We start from the raw sequence: 18086 nt of genomic DNA, 5'->3' as shown, positions 1-18086 counted from the left end.
GGAGAATTAAGGAGAGTTTAACACAGGAGTTGACCAAGCTAGGACTTGAAGGATAAGGAGGAATTTGCTAGCATGGATAAAGAGAATTGGCTTTGGTGGCGCACCCCTGTAATCCCATCAATTTGGGAGGCTGAGGCAGGAGGATTGCAAGGTTGAGGCCAGCCTCAACAATTTAGCAAGACCCTTTCTCAAAATAATAAACAAATAAATAAAAAGGACTGGGGATGTAGCTCAGCGGTAAAACACCCCTGGGTTAAATTTCCAGTACCAAAAAGAGACAGCAGGAAGAGTCTGAGAGTGTGAAAGGGCAAGGAATGTTTGGGAACTGGTATGAATGGGGTGTAGAACACTTGCTTCAACCTCGGGGGCTTCTGTCCAGAGAAGTCAGAGAATTGCTAGGACACAGAGCAAGTGAGTGGCAGAAACAGGTAAGCAGAGGAAACTAGAATTGTTTGGTCCCCGATCATATTTCTTGGCTTCCTACCCTCTAATAAACACACACACACACACACACACACACACACACACACACACACACTTTTTCTCCCCACACCTCACCAGCTCGGTCAGTGCCGTGTTCCTTGGCTTCCATACTGTCATTTGACCAGCCCTTCCCTCTCCTATTTCCCCTCGGTAAGAGGTCTGCCCCAAACTCTAAAGATTGTTCCAGGAAACCTTGGGAGGGCAACAAAATCCAAAGAAGGCACTGGTACTGCCACCATGACCACTGTGTGTCTGAGTCATTCCAGCTTTTGGTCCTGGCTCAGATGTTTGCCTTAATTTTCAAGGAAAAGTCATAACTTGGTAATCTGAAGGATGAAAAAAGTAATCATTACTTTCAAGCACCACCATGCTCAACATTTAAGCTGTAAACATGGAGCTATAAATCTGACTGAAAGTTTCCTGGCAGAAAAGCCAAAAGGAAAATCCATTGGTTTACTCAGTATTCCCTTTCTTACACCTTAAAGCTTCCAGAATCTCCTCAGGGAAGACATTTTCCTTGAGCTAAAGTTTAGTCCTAAGAAAGTCTAGTGACAGGGTGAAGAGTATGTAATCCAAGTTAGCTGTCATTTCAGCCACCAAGTACCAGACCCTCTGCAAGGCTGCAGGTCTTTGTGAGAGATAGTGATGTCTGTCAGATCAGGCGGGGCGGGCATCGACCAAAGGAGGCAGATTTAAAAGGGCCGCTGATCGAGGCTTTATTGAGATGTCACTCCCAGGCGGAACTCGATCAGACCCACAGAAGGGACAGGAGAAGGGTCTGAGGAGAAACCGCGTGCAAGCTCGACCGGACTGGACTTTTATGGGGCTTACAGCAGGAAGGGAAAGGCTTGGGACAGGAAAAGGTGTTTTTAGGGTCCCTTGTCCCTTTGGTCAGGGGAGTTGGCTGAACTCCAGGATTGGCCAGGGGGTCCTCCTGATTGACAGGCGGTAGTCAGGAGATCTGGCTGATTGACAGGTGTTTCTGCCGGCATCTGATTGATGCTCTTTTCCCCACGGGAGCTGCTTTGTTCTAAGTCGCCACCAAGTCGCCACCACTGACCTAACAATGTCCATAAGTTGCCCAATAGGGCTCAAGTGGTAGCGCGCTCGCCTGGCATGCGTGCGGCCCGGGTTCGATCCTCAGCACCACAGACAAACAAAGATGTTGTGTCCGCCGAGAACTAAAAAATAAATAAATATTTAAAAAATTCTCTCTCTCTCTCTCTCTCTCTCTCTCTCTCTCTCTCTCTCTCTCTCTCTCTCTCTCTCCTCTCTCACTCTCTCTTTAAAAAAAAAAATAAGAAAACAGTCTTGACCATGATGGATGTACCAACCTCCATTTGACCCACAAGGACTCTTGGTCCAGCTCCAGAGCAGGATGACCCGATTTCAAAAGACAGAGAAGGAGTCCAAACCATGTTTTCCATTCAAATTTACAAAATATACCAGAAACACCATCTGAAGGGATAACAAATACATGTCGGGTGGTTATTAGGTAGCAAGTACATTCACTCATTTTATCTTAACAACTCTGGGAAGGAGGAGTTTTCCAAATAAGGATATTGGAGCTCAGTTTGCCCAGGGCCACAGCCAGGAAGAGGGGAAGTCAGGATTCCATCTCAGGTCTGTGTGTCTTTCTAACTGTACTACCCTGTTTTTTTGTTCTGAAAATTCTTAAAGTTTACTTAGAAAAGGGAATGTGATGTGACATTCTGAGTGGGAGGGGCAGAGAGAATCTGGTGCAAGGATTTAATGCTTTGATGACATGACTTAATCTAGGGATGGAAGCTGGAGAATGCAGGTGAATGAACGGATAACTTGTCAGTTTCCCTGCTACTTCCAATTTTTTTTTTTAATTTTTGTTTTAGTTGTAGTTGGACACAAGACCTTTATTTTATTTTTATGTGGTGCTGAGGATCGAACCCAGCGCCCCGCCTGTACTAGGTGAGTGCTCTACCGCTGAGCCACAACCCCAGCCGCATACTTCCATTTTTTTTTTTTTTTTTAATATTTCACTTGAGCTTTTTGGCTGGTCCTGGGTCATACTCAAGTCACAAACAATTCTCTGTAATATGTATACAGTGCACAGCAGGACTTTCTGTAATGTGTCTACTTTGTGAACAGGTAATTGTATGTCATCTCTTGCTACTTCCTCTTTTACAACCTCTTCGCTCATTGCCACCACCACCACCCCCAAAGTCCTAGCCAATTTAAATACTGCTCAGAATTTAAATGCCACACTCTCCCGACCTCCAGGGAGTTGCACATGCTGTAAAAACTTAGCTCAAATCTCACCTCCATCTGCATGACTTCCCTGAGCTCTCCTTACCCCTCTGCCCCTACAATAAGACACTCTTCTCTTTTCTTCCATAGAACACACCTGCTTTGCAGCACTATATGTATGGGTTTATTTGTCAGTCCGTGAGTTTCCCTTTTTTCATCACTGTATCCAAGGAACCTTGTACAGTGCCTATCATGTAATAAATGCTCAATAATATTTGTTGAATGGACATACTAAACAGCTACTGTGTGCCAAGCACTGTCCTGGGCACTGGATATACTGAGATGAATAAGACATAGACCCTTTCTTTTGTCACAGTCTGGTGGAGATTATTATGTAATGATTGGAGCCTAGCATTATAAGATCCATAAAATCTGTAATAGAGAATTTGGGTAGCACAGAGGAGAGGAAAAATAACTTAGCCCGGGAAGTCTTCCAGAGGTAGTAATTTATGAGCTGAACATTAAAATCTGACCAAATTAAGAATACTAGGCAGAGAGAAAAACATGTACAAAGACATGAAAAAAAAATCAATGTTTGGTGAAATGCAAGAAGTATTGCAATTCTGTGTCATCACTCAGAATGAAAAACATGTTCCAATTCCAAATGCGAGAGAAGTCAGGTTGTCACTCTGACTTTATTATTCTGACAATTTTGTTTCTAATCAGTCAGATGAATTTTATCACAAGGCAGTGAAGATATTATAGTCACCTTTGGTGAAATAAAGAATAACTTATTTCTAGTTTCCGGTATGCCTTCTTCCAAAAATAATTTGATTTGACTTATAATAAAAGACATATCCACAATAAGCTGGTTCATATAGAAACAAGAAACAAAAATTATAGCTAGAAAGGGAATGATACCATTTCCCAGGGGGATTTTCCCTTTATTCACTCAGTATTGAGATGTTCCTCTGAAGATGGGCAGAGAATAAGGTTTTCTGGCTGAAAGTCTAGCTTTAAAAACACTCCTGAAAATGCTTGTGGATTCTGTAAACATATGGATATTTTCCTTATTTTCTAATGGATACCACAAATATTTCCTAATGCTCCCATTTCTTCATGTTTTTTGCTCCTTGATCTTTTTGATCGGAATAACCATCTTTACTCTGGTATCTTTCAGAATCATTGCTTGCTTGAGCTTCTTCACCCTAACTTTTTTTAGATTCTCTTGCCTTCTTAAAGTTTTTCTCCTTTAAAAAAAATATGACTCTATGCATAAAACTTAGAAAACAGAAAAAAAACAAAAAGAACAAAAGTCAGAAGTTTCTTGATATTCTACCATTGAAAAACTTTTAAAAAAATTTTTGTGGTGTTGCAGTTCAAACCCATGGCCTCACACATGCTATGCAAGTACTGTACTGCTGAGCTACACTCCCAGTTCCCCGTGATACTCTAACCAAAGATATTCACAGCTAATTTAATTTTTTAGTGCATTATATCTATACATAATAATGGGGTTCATTTTGACATTCATAAATGCATATGACATAGCTTCATCCATTTCAATCTCTACTACTTCCTCTTTCCCTCCTCTGTTCCTGCGGTTTGAATTTTTTCTTTCTTTCTCTCTCTCTCTCTTTTTTTTTTCTTTCAAAGGGGGTTGGGAGTGGGCTGGGGATGTGGCTCAAGCGGTAGCGCGCTCGCCTGGCATGCGTGCGGCCCGGGTTCGATCCTCAGCACCACATACCAACAAAGATGTTGTGTCCGTCAAAGGGGGTTGAGAGTGTAGCTCAGTGATAGGAGTGCACTTAGCATGTGTAAGGCCCTTGGTTCAATTCCTGGAACTGCAAAAATAAAAATAAGAAATGTCATTGACATAATTTCAGACTTTCAGAAAAGTTTTCAAGAATGGGGGAAAAATTCCTAAATTTCCTTCACCTGGATTCCCCAGGTGTTAACATTTTACTATATTTGTTTTATCTAGCTATCTCTCTGAATGTATTTATGTATTTATTTTTTAACACATTTAAGAACAAGTTGCAGACATCATGCACCCTTATGTAAGCCTAAATACTTCAGTGTATAGTTTCTAAAAACAAGAAATTCTCTTACATAATAGTTTTTTTTCTATGCATCTATTATTTATTGATACTTAAACCAAAGAAGGCTTTGTTTTATTTATTTATATTTATTTATAATGACTTGCTTTAGAGGGGAGGTGGTTTAGCAATAAAAAATTATATAATTTCTTGCCAATAGATACTCTACCAATGTAATTCTTCATCAGACTCTGACTTGAGACAGGAAGGATTTCTGGTGCAAAAATTTTCCCAGACTACTCTACTTCAGAAAATGAACTGTTCTTGTACTCCTGCATGTGAATCTTGTATCAGTGGAAAGTACTGAATCATTGAAGTAAGAGGCAGGGCAGGAGAAAGCTTTGAATGCAAATTTGTTCTGTAGCCAGTAGAGATTTAATGAACAGTTGACGGCAGGGGAGTGAGCCAACAAAAGCTGTATTTTCTGGAGATTAATTTGACATTGTCTCCAGGATAGGAGGAGGAAGGAGGAAGAAATCAAAGCAGTAGTCCATAAGTGGCTTGGGTAAAATGATCCCTAGTTTTAAGGGCGAAACTCTGCCCAGGTAGAACAGAGCCTTCTCCCCATAATGCATCCTTTTCTCTCACATGTCTTTCAGAACTGGTTAAAGTCATATGGCTATCTGCTTCCCTATGATTCACGGGCATCTGCGTTGCACTCAGGGAAGGCCTTACAGTCAGCAGTCTCCACTATGCAGCAGTTTTACGGGATCCCAGTCACCGGTGTGTTGGATCAGACAACGATCGAGTAAGACTTGCGTAGGACATTGTGCCTTTGAACTTTCTGGACTTATATTTGGGTTCCCGTTTGTCACGGCCTTTTGCACATACCATTCCCATCCTGCCTTCTTATCTTTTACTCCTGCAGTGCCATCCTGGGAGGGAATACCCCAAAGTGCCCTTTCCTGTGTAAGCTGGGGGTTTTCTGGAATGGAAGTCCCAGCTCTGCCATTAACTTGCTGTGTGGCCTCGGAGACAAGTTGCTTGATCCTTCTGGGACTGAGTTCCTTTGTCAGTACACTGAAGGGTTGTGCTATAGCAGGTCTCTTAAATCTCCTCTGGTTTCAATAACTCATGGTTCTACTGGACTTCCCTGAGATGTGCCTATCTCACTTGATACAGAAAAGTCTTGGATGATAATGGGTTAGCAACTCTTGTTCCACTTTTCCCATTTACCAAACCTATGCTGAGTGCCTGTGTGTGCCACGCAGTATGCTTAGCCCTGGCATCCTGCCCTCCAGAGGCTTAATGTGAAGTGAAAAGCATAGTCATCTGGCCACACCTGTCTCAGGGAGACACTTAGGAGGGGGGAGCAAATCAATCAAGCCATGAGGATGGTTGCCATCACTTAGGGAAGGCACAAAGAGGAGAGAGAAGAGATGTGGGGATGGACAGCTAGAGAGGTGGAGGAAGCCCTCAGTGACATGATGGTGTAGCAGTGAAGAAGACACAGTCAGCAGGGTCAGCTACTACAGAGTGCTCCAAGAGGACAGTGACTGAAAGGCACCTGCTGGATTTAATAATAGATTACCAATAAGATCAGCAGAATGCTGGAGACAAAGTCAGATGGCAGTGAGGAGAAGGTGAGGAGGGGAAGTTTTTGAGAAGCCCAAGAGTGAAGGGAAGGAGAAATGGGTGATAGCCAGAAAGGAATGAAGTTTTGTTTCAGATGGGAGAGAGTTAGGGTTTGTTTCTGTTTGTTTGAGAAATATCTACAGAAGCTATTCAAGCTGTTTGAGAGACCAATTCACCCCCAGTGTGGTGGTGCACGCCTGTTATTCCTGCAACTTGGAAGGCTGAGGCAGGAGCATCACAAGCTTGAAACTAGACTCTACGACTTAGCAAGATCCTGTTTAAAAATAAAAAGATCAGGGGGAATCTGGCTCAGTAGTAAAGTGCCCCTGGCTTCAATTCTCAATACTGGGAAGGAGAAAAAAGAAGTATAGGAGACAACAAGCCATTCACTCCATTGGAAAGAACTGGAGTGAAGTTCCAAAGGTGGTGGTAAAGGATCAGAGCCCAAGCTCAGGTGGAAGCAGATGACAAGAGAGTTAGCAAGGATCAGAATAGGCAATGCACCCAATTGTGGAGCAAGGATCAGTTCATCCCTTTGGAAAGTCACTCTGTGACCGAATCATCTCTCTGATCTCAGCATGTTCATTTGCAAATGGGGAGTGTTGGATTATGGCTCTCAAATTCTAGATTCCATTATTCTAAGCTTTAAAAACTTGGTGAGTCTGGGATTTTATGATCCTAAAATTCTGTTCAAACACTTACTATTCCTAGGATTTTTGATTGTGAGACTGTGAAGTTCTGAGATAGTATGTTTGAAGACTCCTATGATGTGTGTGGACTCCTTTGGCCCTGTGGTCTCACGAGTGAGCTGGTTAGAAAACCTGACTGTCTTTCCAGGCAGAGGTTATTTTGAGGGCTTTGCACCGGCCTCATGGCAGTGCATCCTGGGCCAGGAGCACTGGTATCTCTGCTGAGGCACCACCTGGCCTTAGATTTTGCTAAGTTCCAGAACACCCCAGGCCTGTTGGACGGGGTTCAGAGAGTAGCAGGTGGACAGGGAAAGGGGGAGGCAGAGGGAAGTATCTGAGGGAAGAGGATGGCATTTCCCATTTGCAATTCTTCCTGCAACTCTTTGTAGAAAGGCAGGGAGCAGTGTTCTGGAAGCATGTGAAGGAGGAGGCTGCTCTCCATCCACACCAGAGTGGGATGGATGTTTGGGGTAGAATTCAGAGACCTGAGTTTTAGCTCCAACTCTGTGACCTTGGGCAATTGCTGCCTTTCTCTGGGCCTGTTTCCTTCCCTGGGGTCTTTCCAGTCTGGCCCAGCCTTTCAGCAGTAGAGGTGGCTCTTGGTTCTCTTCCCAGGGACTGTTGGTAAAAGGAAGCTAGATTAGCAATTTCAAGTACTATTTTTGAATGTCTACCTTGGGAAATGTCACACATTTATTCAATCACTCATTCATTCTGTCAACAGCATAGTTCATCTAGCTCAACCTTGTGCTAGGTTTTAAGAGAAAAAAATAAAAACCCCAGTCTTTGTTTGATAAATTACATTAATTAATTAATAGCTTATTCATTTAGCTAAGTTCCAGTCCTGCCTTGCTGTTTTCAATGTTTTACAAGTTACTTGATTTATCTTTGTATCTTTGCCTGAAAATGGGGATAATAATTTCTCATTGCCTCACTGGATTGTTTTAAGAATCAAAACTTCCAAGCCAGGCACAGTGGTACACGCCCTGTAATACCAGCTACTCTGCAAGCCAAGGCAGGAGGATTGCAGATTGAAACCAGCCTGGGAAATTTAGCAAAGCCCTCTCTCAAAATTTGAAATAAAATAAAAAGTTCTAGGGATGTAGCTCAGTGATAGAGAGCTCCTGGGTTCAATCCCCAGTATAGGAAAAAAAATTTTTTTTTGGTGCCAGGATTTGAACCCAGGGGGGCTTAGCCACTGAGCCACATCCCCAGCCCTTTTTGGGGGGGCGGGTACTGGGGATTGAACTCAGAGGCACTTGACCACTGAACCACATCCCCAGCCCTATTTTGTATTTTATTTAGAAACAGGGTCTCACTGAGTTGCTTAGCACCTTGCTCTTTACTGAGGCTGGCTTTGAACTCTCAATCCTCCTGTCTCAGCCTCCCAGTCCTTTTTTATATTTCATTTAGAGACAGGGTCTCTCTGTGCTGCTTAGGGCCTCACTAAGTTGCTGAGGCTGGCTTTGAACTTGGGATCCTCCTGCCTCAACCTCCTGAGCTGCTGGGATTACAGGCACGTGCCACCTCACCTGGTGGAAAATAAAAATCTAAAGAAGTTGTCACATTGTTTGAGGTCAGCCTGGGCAACTATGTCTCATAAAAATAAAATTCTCAAAGAATAGTAATACTGTGAAAATTATAAATGTCTAGATCAAGGAATGGTATTGCTATCATTATATCTATTGTCATTGGTTTATGAGTATGGTTCACTCTCTAAGCAATGTAAAGCACACAAAGATGAGTAAAACCCTGGTTAATTCCATCAAGGGTCTTTTAATATTTGATCAAAATAGCCTGTTTTCTTGTCTTCACATTGCCAATGGCAACTGCTTTTAACAGCTGGAAATGAAGTCAGACTGTTTTTCCTTCCAGCAATGCTGAGGTGTAGTTTAGCGGATTGCCATCCTCCTGGTGGAGAGTTCTGATTCATTCATTTTGTCAGTCAGTCACTTAACAAACCATTACTCAGCCCCTTTTGTGTTAGGCACTGTGCCAGCCCTGGGGATACAAAAAATGTTCCCATCCTCATGGAGCTCAGAATCTGATGGGAGAGAAAAAGAATAAAAAAGAATGCAAATATATAATTTCAGGGAGTGATGAATGCTATGAAGGAAAATTAAGCAAGATAAGTGGATAGGGTGAGATGGGGAGGTTATTTCCGATAAGACGGGCAGGAAAGTCCTCTTGAAGGGCAGAGGCCTAATGAAGAAGAAGTGTTGCAAGTGGAGGAAATGGCAAGTGCAAAGACCATGGAGTGGGAATAGGCTTAGCAAGTCCAAGGAACCGCAAGAAGATTGATGACTGAGCACAGTGTATGAGGGGCAAAGGATGATGGCTATTGAACAGGTAGGCAGGGCTAGATTGGGCCAGACCTGTTGGCCAGTGTGTTTGGATTTTGTTCTAGATGTTTTGGGAAGTCATTGAAGGCTTTACCCCATGGAGGCCGTGAACTAATTGCATTTAGGGAGACTTTTCACATACACTCCTCCCTTTGAAACTCTTCTGCAACCTACAAACAGCAAGAACTATAATTCTCAAGTCACTTGCCTGGTCCTAGATTAGGGGTAGAGCTGGAACTTATCAGTTCTGGAACTTAAGCCAGTTCTCCTTATTCCCAATCTCATATTCAGCAATGTTTCTTCATATTTTGTTGCAAATGAATGAATGTATCAATCAAATTCCTGTTGGGAGTCATTCTGAGCCAGGATCCCAGAGGATGGGGATGCACACTGCCTTTCAGACTGAGACTGGGGACTATGCAGTACCTTCCTCAAGAGTGAAATGACCACAATATATTTGTGTGTATGTCTTCTCTCTGACCAGATGGATGAAGAAACCCCGATGCGGTGTCCCTGATCACCCCCACTTGAGCCGAAGGCGGAGAAACAAGCGCTATGCCCTGACTGGACAGAAGTGGAGGCAAAAACACATCACCTACAGGTGCCTTGACTCCCTCTCCATCCCTGGCCATGGTGCCATGCCCACTCTGTTTTTCCTGTCTGAATATCAGAAGCTTACACAGTAGATGTTTGGAGTTTGGACAAGGTCCATTTGCGTGGGCATTAGGACCAGATGTTGAGAGCCTGTGACTTTTCCTTCCTTGTGGCTTCTAGAGGATGCTGACTCCAACTTTAGGTTTTCAAATTGACCTCGTCCTTTGGGGGCTCATTAATTGTATTCTGTTCAGACACCTGTAGTATTTAGTAACAGAAAGTGGAGTCTGGACTGTTCAGTGACTCTCAGCTATATGAGGACCCATGGCAGAACTCGTTCTCCCTGTGAGTGCTTGTCAAACTCCACTTCCTCTGATCTAGATCCCTTCCCCACCCCAAATTAGCCTGATAGTTTTCACCCGAGATTGCCAACCCAGAATCCCAGTTATTTCTTAAAGAATATAAAAAATAAGAACCTGAATCACAACAGTGTCATTCCTTGACTGTCTGGGAGGGTCAAGGCAGAGCAGGATCAGTATCCAACCAAGTCAGACCAAGTGGAGCTCATCACAGCAAATTCAGAAACTAGAATTCAAGTGGGACTGGGGCAAGGACCAGGCATAGGGCAGGCTCGGGTAGGCTCTCAGTGGCACCTCTCAAAGTGCTGATTCCATTTTGGTGGATTCCCTGGATACAGGGGAAGGACTAAGACAGCAATCCTTAGAGTTAAACTAAGGGCTCTCCTACTGACAAGCTGTTGAGAATAGGACTTTTTCCAAGAAATCTGACAAGAAAAATAAATTTAAGAAGAATCTAGGTTAGAAAGTGGCTAGGTTCTTGGGTCTCCTGAAGAGATTAAGTGGATCAAGAGAAAGAAGTTGCGTTCTAACCCAACTCTGACTTTAACTTTTATTACCCCACCTCTCTGGGCCTCTCTTTCCTTACTTATAAAAAGGGTATGGTAATTGGTGCCCCAGACTTTCATGAGGCAGAGTATTCATAAGTAGCGATGTTCCTTTGAGGAGAATCATGCAATATGGATAGAGTAACCTTAAATAGCTAAATCTATAATGGATTAAATTAGATACCGCCCTATACCAGTTTCTAGGTAGACAAGCTGTAGTTGGTGCCCAAGATTTTTTTAGAGAGACTTTTCTCTTAAACTCCTCTCTACTGTTGAAATATTTTTATAACTATTATAAATGTAGCTATGTTATGTGTTGGGAGGAAAATTAAAACTTTAGAAAATGCTATCAACCAACCTATTTTTTTCCTACAAAGTGGAGTGAAATCCTTTATTCATCACAAATTTTGTCAGATATAAAATGAAAACAATGATTAAAACAAAGCTATCCTGACTGATGCATGTGGTGGGTATTCAGAGTTCTATCTACTTAGGCCCTTCTTTGACCTCTGGGGCAGCTATCAGTACTCTAGAACACAAATGGTGGGGATCACTAGGCTGTATTGTCTCTGACATCTCTTTTAGCTCTCCTGTCCCTGGTTCTCTGTCCCCCACTAATAATCTTCCCCTTTCTTGCCAGCATTCACAACTATACCCCAAAGGTGGGTGAGCTAGACACTCGGAAAGCTATTCGCCAGGCTTTTGATGTGTGGCAGAAGGTAACCCCACTAACCTTTGAAGAGGTGCCATACCATGAGATCAAAAGTGACCGGAAGGAGGCAGACATCATGATCTTCTTTGCTTCTGGATTCCATGGTGATAGCTCCCCATTTGATGGGGAAGGAGGATTCCTGGCCCACGCTTACTTCCCTGGCCCTGGGATTGGAGGAGACACTCACTTTGATTCAGATGAGCCGTGGACGCTAGGAAATGCCAACCATGATGGTAAGGCCATGAGGGGATGGGTGGTTGCTTGGTTGTCAGAGAAAGAAGCTCCAAAGAAGAGCTCAGTGACCACCATAGATGAAATTCCTGCTTTCTAGAGCTTCCTGTCCAAGAACCAAGAAGTGGTGGGAACTGTGATCTCTGAGGATATTCAACTACTAGGGCCAGAGCCACAGAGATTGGTCAGATTGCTTAGGAGATGGACTAGTTGAGCTCAGGCAGGGTTAAGTCAAGAATAAGATAAAATGTTTCAGAAGCTGAAGAACAAGATAAAAAGGCACTGATGCTAAAAGCAGCCAGCTCTGGCCCCAGTTACTCTAATAGGCGCCATAATTACTCCAGATCCTTAGACAACTTGCCCAGCACCACTATGATTCAATAAATATTCATTAAGCTGGAATCAAAATTGTGCAGTAACAGTAAAAATACCCTTTAGTGTTCCTTATACATATTTACTCACAAGGCACTTGCTTAGTACATAGGCAAGGATACCTGATTATACCCAATTTTAAGATGAAGAGTTCAGGGCTCAAATGGCATAAGTGGTAGGTGGAAACACTGGAGATCAAACACTGGTTCAACTACCTGATGATGTTATAGGGACAAAAAATTCACCTTTAGAATTCTTGTGTGTAAAGCAAGAGCTGCAGTAGGTGATCTTTTACTCTAATGTGACAGGATACAAAGTTACACAAAAGACCACAGGAGGATCTGAATGTTAAAAAAATAATAATAAAAATAGACATGGTCTCTGTTCTCTTGAAGTCGAGACAATATGTCCAGAGAAATAATGACAGTCACAAGGCAGACCCTCCTGAAGGCTGATGCAGATATACCAAGAAAATGCAGTGGGAGTCTGGAGGAAAGAGAAATGGTTCACCTTTTAAATTATAGTAGATAACAATCAGTGGATATGTTAACATTTTAAGGCCCATACCAAGTATTTTTCATATCGTAAGTAGACATTAGCATCTCCATTTTATAGATAGGTAAACTGAGGCATAGAGAACCATTAAGTTCCCATAGATGGAGAGTGGTGAAATAAAGGCTTTAAACCTGAGCATTATTACTCTGGAGTCCATATTCTAAGCCACCATGCTAAGTTTTCATGGATCTCAAACTGCAGGGCACATCAAAATTACCTAGAGACCACTTTTAAGAATGCAGATTCTAAGCTCCAGGTCCCTACCCTTTTGCCATTCTGATTCTCTGGGTCCAGAGTCTGCACATGGCCTGATCAGTTAATTCCCCTAGTGCTTCTGATGCAGGTGTTCTGCCACCTTGAGAAATACCATCTTCATCCCTGACGTTTCCCTAACCAGTCCAATCATAAAGAACCGACTAAGGATCTTGTAGAAACATGGGTTCTAGGCCCTTCCCCTGGAGATCCTGATTTTAAAGCTCAAGCAAGTTTGGGAAACAGTGGGCATTATTTTCTGCCCTTGGTGCTGCTTCAGGCTGCAAGCAGACTCTTCCAAGGCTCAGGTAGGGACGTCCTGCTTGAGAACATTCCAAGTTATTGCATGGGTCAGGGGCTGGCCACTCAGGTAATCTGTCAGAAATTGGTTTAGCCAGAGCTCAGCCTAAACATAGTTATGAAACTGTTGAATTTTTCTCCATCCTTTTTTCTCTTCAGATTTTTGAACTCTTTCCCATGAAGCACTGTTTCCTCTGCCCTGGTATCTCTCCCCAAAGTTTCCTGGCTTTCTGCATACCTATTTTTTATCTCATTCTTATATTCTTATATTTTGACTTGTGTCAACAAATGGCTACCTGTGCTGATAAGATGTGAAGAGAAGAAAAATAATATTCTGATCCCCTTTTATGTGCCAGGCACTGTTAGCTGATAAGGTTTTAGTTATAGCCCTGATAGAGACAAATGAATTTTCAAAGGGTTGTTGTCCAAAGGAAGTGCTAGGAAGATATCCTACTCCTTTGGCTCCCCTTCTGCCCAGTTCTGGGGGTTGCACTCCCATACTTACTCCCTGATATTGGACAATTTATTGGCCCCAGACCCCAGATCCCAAGAACTAATGGCATGTGTGGGAAGGTTCTGGAACCTGTGGATGGGTACCATCACAGAACCTCACCCACCTCATTCCAAGAACAGCTAACATCTTCTTTGGACAAGAGTCGGGACTTTGCTCTTGAAATCCAGGCATGAACCAGATGCAGATCATAATATAGCAGTAGACCCCTGGCTGGTGAGCTGGTAAACATTGCCCCAAGATGGGTTTTGGAATGAGAGGAAAGAAATCAAGATTTTTTGAGTACCTGTGTATTGTCTCATATAATTTCCACAGAGACTCAGCAAGGGAAGGTGGGGAATAGGGTCTCCTGGGAAATTTCTGATTATTGGTTTTCTTTTTTCCTAAAATGTCATTATGGAATATTTCATACTCATACAAGGACGAAGAATGATTATGATCCCCAGGTACCCACCACCTGCTTCAGTGATCAACACTGTAAAACTTCATTTTACTATCCCCTCCCACTTTTATTTTTTGGATGTTGTTTTAAAGAAAATCCCAGGTGTAATATCATTTCACCTGTATATACTTTAGTATATGCCTCTAACAGACACTTTCTTTTAATATAACCATTATCAAACCAAACAAAATTAAATCTAGTATGTTTTCACCTTTCCAAATTACCTCAAAAACTTCTTTCACATTTGTTTGCTTGAATCAGGATTCAATCAAGATTCACACATCACACATGGCTGTACTGTCAGAATCCCCCAGTCCCAGGGTATTTAAATCCTGTGGAATCACTGAATTATGATACTGGTTCTATCTAATTCCCCACCTTGTTGGAGTCTGTGAAGGGGCAAAAGCTACCCACAACACCTTTAAGCCTGTTTCTGGTGCTAGTTCCAGAAACTTACTGTGTCCTCATTTCTTTCAAATGAGTCAACTAGTCGAGGTCAGCAGACACTAAGCTCTGCTGGAGAGGGAGCCCAGCCCTGTGCTGCTCCTGCATTGGGAAAGGTGACAAGACAGGACGAGCCATCATGACCAAACCCTACTTCCACACTTAGGTCACTAACTTTTTCCCCACAGTGGGGAGGAGGCGGAGGCAGGGCAGCAGAGATTATAACCTTCATTTTACAGATGAGAAAAGTGAAGTTTTGCTGAGGGGTTCAGAAATTCCCCAATTGTAAGGAAGTGGCAGAGCCAGGTGTGAATCTGGGACTCTGTATGTCTTTAACATCCTTCCCCACGCAGGAGCTTCTGCTGCAGGTAGCCCAAAGATCACTCCTAGGAAAATACTGAGATTTTGGCACTGATGCTTCCTGGGTCTGAAGGATTGGCCTGCCGAGCCAGAGCTTGCCCCATGGAGCTCGCAGTCCTGGGGCAGTGAGAGTGTGCACTAGTGGTATAATTAATGCAGGCTGGAGAGCAGCCAGCGGCTAAAGATGCTTCAGAGAGAATGCTGCCAGAGTGCGGAGGAGTTCACAGCCAGCTGGGAACTCCAGGCAGACTTCCTGGAAGATAGGCGTTGAGCTCATTGTTGAAGAAGAGAGGGTATTCCAGGTGCAGGGAACAGCACTGGCAAGAGAATACAGGTGAAGGGGATTCCTTTGGAGAGTTGGGGGAGTCAATGAGAAAGGGATCGCCAAATAGGGAAGTCCTGAGGGAAGTGAACAAGTAGCTGGTGAACTGTTAGGGACATTCCAGGAGGCTCAGGGACTTTGGGAGCACTTGCTATTGAGGAAGCTGGTCCTCACACAGCTCGGCACAGCTCTCCTAATTAATGAGATACCTCTGTGCAAGGAGCCAGTATAAGCACTTGACATACCTTGCCTCATCTTCACCCCATTCTTAGGAAGATGGTACCATTATTCCCTTCATTTAACAGAGGAAGAGATTTAAAATGTCACACTGCTAGGACATGGCAGAAATGGGATTCAGAGCCAGGCTATCTGGCTGCCAGAGACTACACTCCTGACCACTCTGCCTCCTGCCTCCAACCTCTTGGGGAGAGAAGACCCTGAAGAGCCTTCTGCCTAGAGTCTTCTCCGTAACAGACCTGGGCTAGTACCTTTGCTTTGCTCACAGATTCAAGTAGTCCTCCTGCCCCTCTCCTTCCCTTTCCTCCCTAGAATTCTCTTGGATTTTTGTGCAGTAAGGTACTGGCTCCCCAGCTCTTCTCTCTCCCTTGATCCCTGGAAAAACTCTGTAGATCCCCTTCCTTCAAGGGGTTCTTCCTCTTCTCTGCAGACGCAGGCTCAGGCAGAGGACAGAGGCTGAGTCCGCCCATGTGCTCAGAACCCTGCTCCCAGCTGAGATCCCTGTGGATGGCCCCCAGGGAGAAACCTGGTCAGGAGACAGGCAGTGAACAGCTTGTCCCAGGGCAAGGAACAGGCCAGGAGCAGAGCCAGTACTGGACCCCAGGAAGCAGAGCTGCCTTCCGCTGGCTCTAGCAGCTGCCTCTGTTTGGGATGAAGCTCAAAGATGAGCTCATGCCTCCCTGTTGCCAGAGGGACCAGGACCTAAGGAAGGAGCTGGGGGCGGCCTGGCCTTCTCCTGCCAGCCTGCCCTTCCCAGCAGAAGGCCAGCCCCAGGCTTTTGGCCAACCTTGTGTTGATCTTGCCCATCCTCCTTCCTCTCTGGTGCTCAAAATCAGCCTTGCTGAAGACACTGGTGATGCCAGTGGAGTGGCAGGCTTGTGCTTCCCATGGCCTGGGTCTGCCCCAGGGGTTCTTCTCTTTTCCCAAGACCTTAACCAGAAAAGTCAAACAATTCCCACCCCCGTCTGACCCTCATAGGAACTGGCTGGACTGGGATAGGGCTAAAGGGCTTAGCCAGGGGGGTGCTGGGGCCAGAGCAGGCATCAGGATTTCTGACTACTTCCCAGGCCCTGGTAGCCTCCCTGGACGTAGAGGTAGCTAGAAGAGGCTGAAACATGCCTGGGGCTGGGAAATACGAGGCGGGGCTCAAGGGACACACAAATGCCTGAGGTCAAGGCAAGCAGGGGTCTGCAACAGGGCAGAAGAGAGCCAGGACTGTTAATACAGTGGATCTCTGGTTCTGGCATTTCTTTCCCAAAGCTGAGGTTACTTAATCTCCCCCAAATTCAGGCCTTGCTCTGTCCTAGGACTAATACAGAAGCTCAGGGGAGCTGGCTCTCAGAGTATCTGGTTGCTGGAGCCTCACAGGCCTTGCACTTCCTTTCTGGTTGATGAACTTGTTCCACTAACTGAGCTTCTGTCTTATGTACAATAACAACAGCAATAACTTTCAGGTCTGTACCATGAACTTCACATATGTCATCTTATTCACCCCTCGCTCAGTCCATGAGGTAGGTTTGATTCTGCCACTTTACAAATGGGGACATGGAGGCTCAGGGGGTAGCCCTGCTGGCCAAGTTCCCAAAGCTGGGAAGAGGAGAGCTGGAAATGAAGGTGATCTCTCTACCCTGGAGATGCTCATCATCACCGCGTCATGCTGCCGCCTCAGTTTCACACCAGGATACTGTGTCCCACTTTCAGCACCTGGATTGTGTTTCTACCCATACTTGAATCCTCTCTTTGATCTTGGCCAGTAGTTCGTTTCTTCCAGGACTGGGGTTTTGCTGAGAATTGCCCCACACCTAGGGCCCTATTCCTGAGGACTCCTGAAGTTGAATGCCAGCCGGCCAACCCCAGGACTTCCTCCACTTATCCCCAGTGCTGCTGCCTTGGCTCAGGCCCTTTTCACCTTCCACTTGGACCCTGGTGCCAGCTTCAGAATTGATGCCCCTGGTCCCCCTGCCTCAGGTCTCATTCTGCTTTAATCCTCCTTCCAACTGCAGTCTGGGTGATTTCATCACACTCCCACTTCCACTCCTGCTCACACCCCCCACCAGCCAAGAAGCTGATCCAAATTCCTTTGTAGGGCATTACAGAGCCCTGCTTGCCAGCCTGGCTGACCTCATCTCTCTCTCTGGCCCTCCCTTCATGCTTTGTTCTAGAGCCAAGTGGAATGAAACCGCTTGTCCCTGGACCTGGCTCATATCATTCTCTCTGCCAGGAATGCCACCCCACCCACTTCCTCCCTTGAATCCATTCTTCTGACCAACTTCCTACTTTTCAAGACTCACCTTTATGAAACTTTCCCTAAGCATCTTCCTCCATGTTTAAATGACCCCTTCCTCCTCGGAATTCCTTTTGACCCTCATAGAACTCTGTTAAAGCACCTGGAACCCTGCACTGCTTACATTGTTTCTTACTCCATGTTACTCTCTATAT

At 44.5% G+C, this 18086-nt stretch overlaps 1 protein-coding gene across 1 annotated transcript in view; it reads left to right on the top strand.

Moving 5' to 3' along the window:
• The window catches only part of MMP24 (matrix metallopeptidase 24), a 39361-nt gene that overhangs the window by 13375 nt on the left and 7900 nt on the right, over positions 1 to 18086 (top strand). Inside the window, exons 2-4 of the mRNA XM_081289749.1 lie at positions 5405 to 5553; positions 9896 to 10012; positions 11550 to 11854. Coding sequence (XP_081145875.1) covers positions 5405 to 5553; positions 9896 to 10012; positions 11550 to 11854 — 571 coding nt within the window. The remainder of the gene's footprint in view (positions 1 to 5404; positions 5554 to 9895; positions 10013 to 11549; positions 11855 to 18086) is intronic.

This window comes from Spermophilus citellus (assembly GCF_964194105.1).
Source record: "Spermophilus citellus genome assembly, chromosome: 4".
In the NCBI taxonomy this organism is placed as follows: Eukaryota; Metazoa; Chordata; class Mammalia; order Rodentia; family Sciuridae; genus Spermophilus; species Spermophilus citellus.
This window is presented reverse-complemented; position numbering and strand designations above follow the sequence as displayed.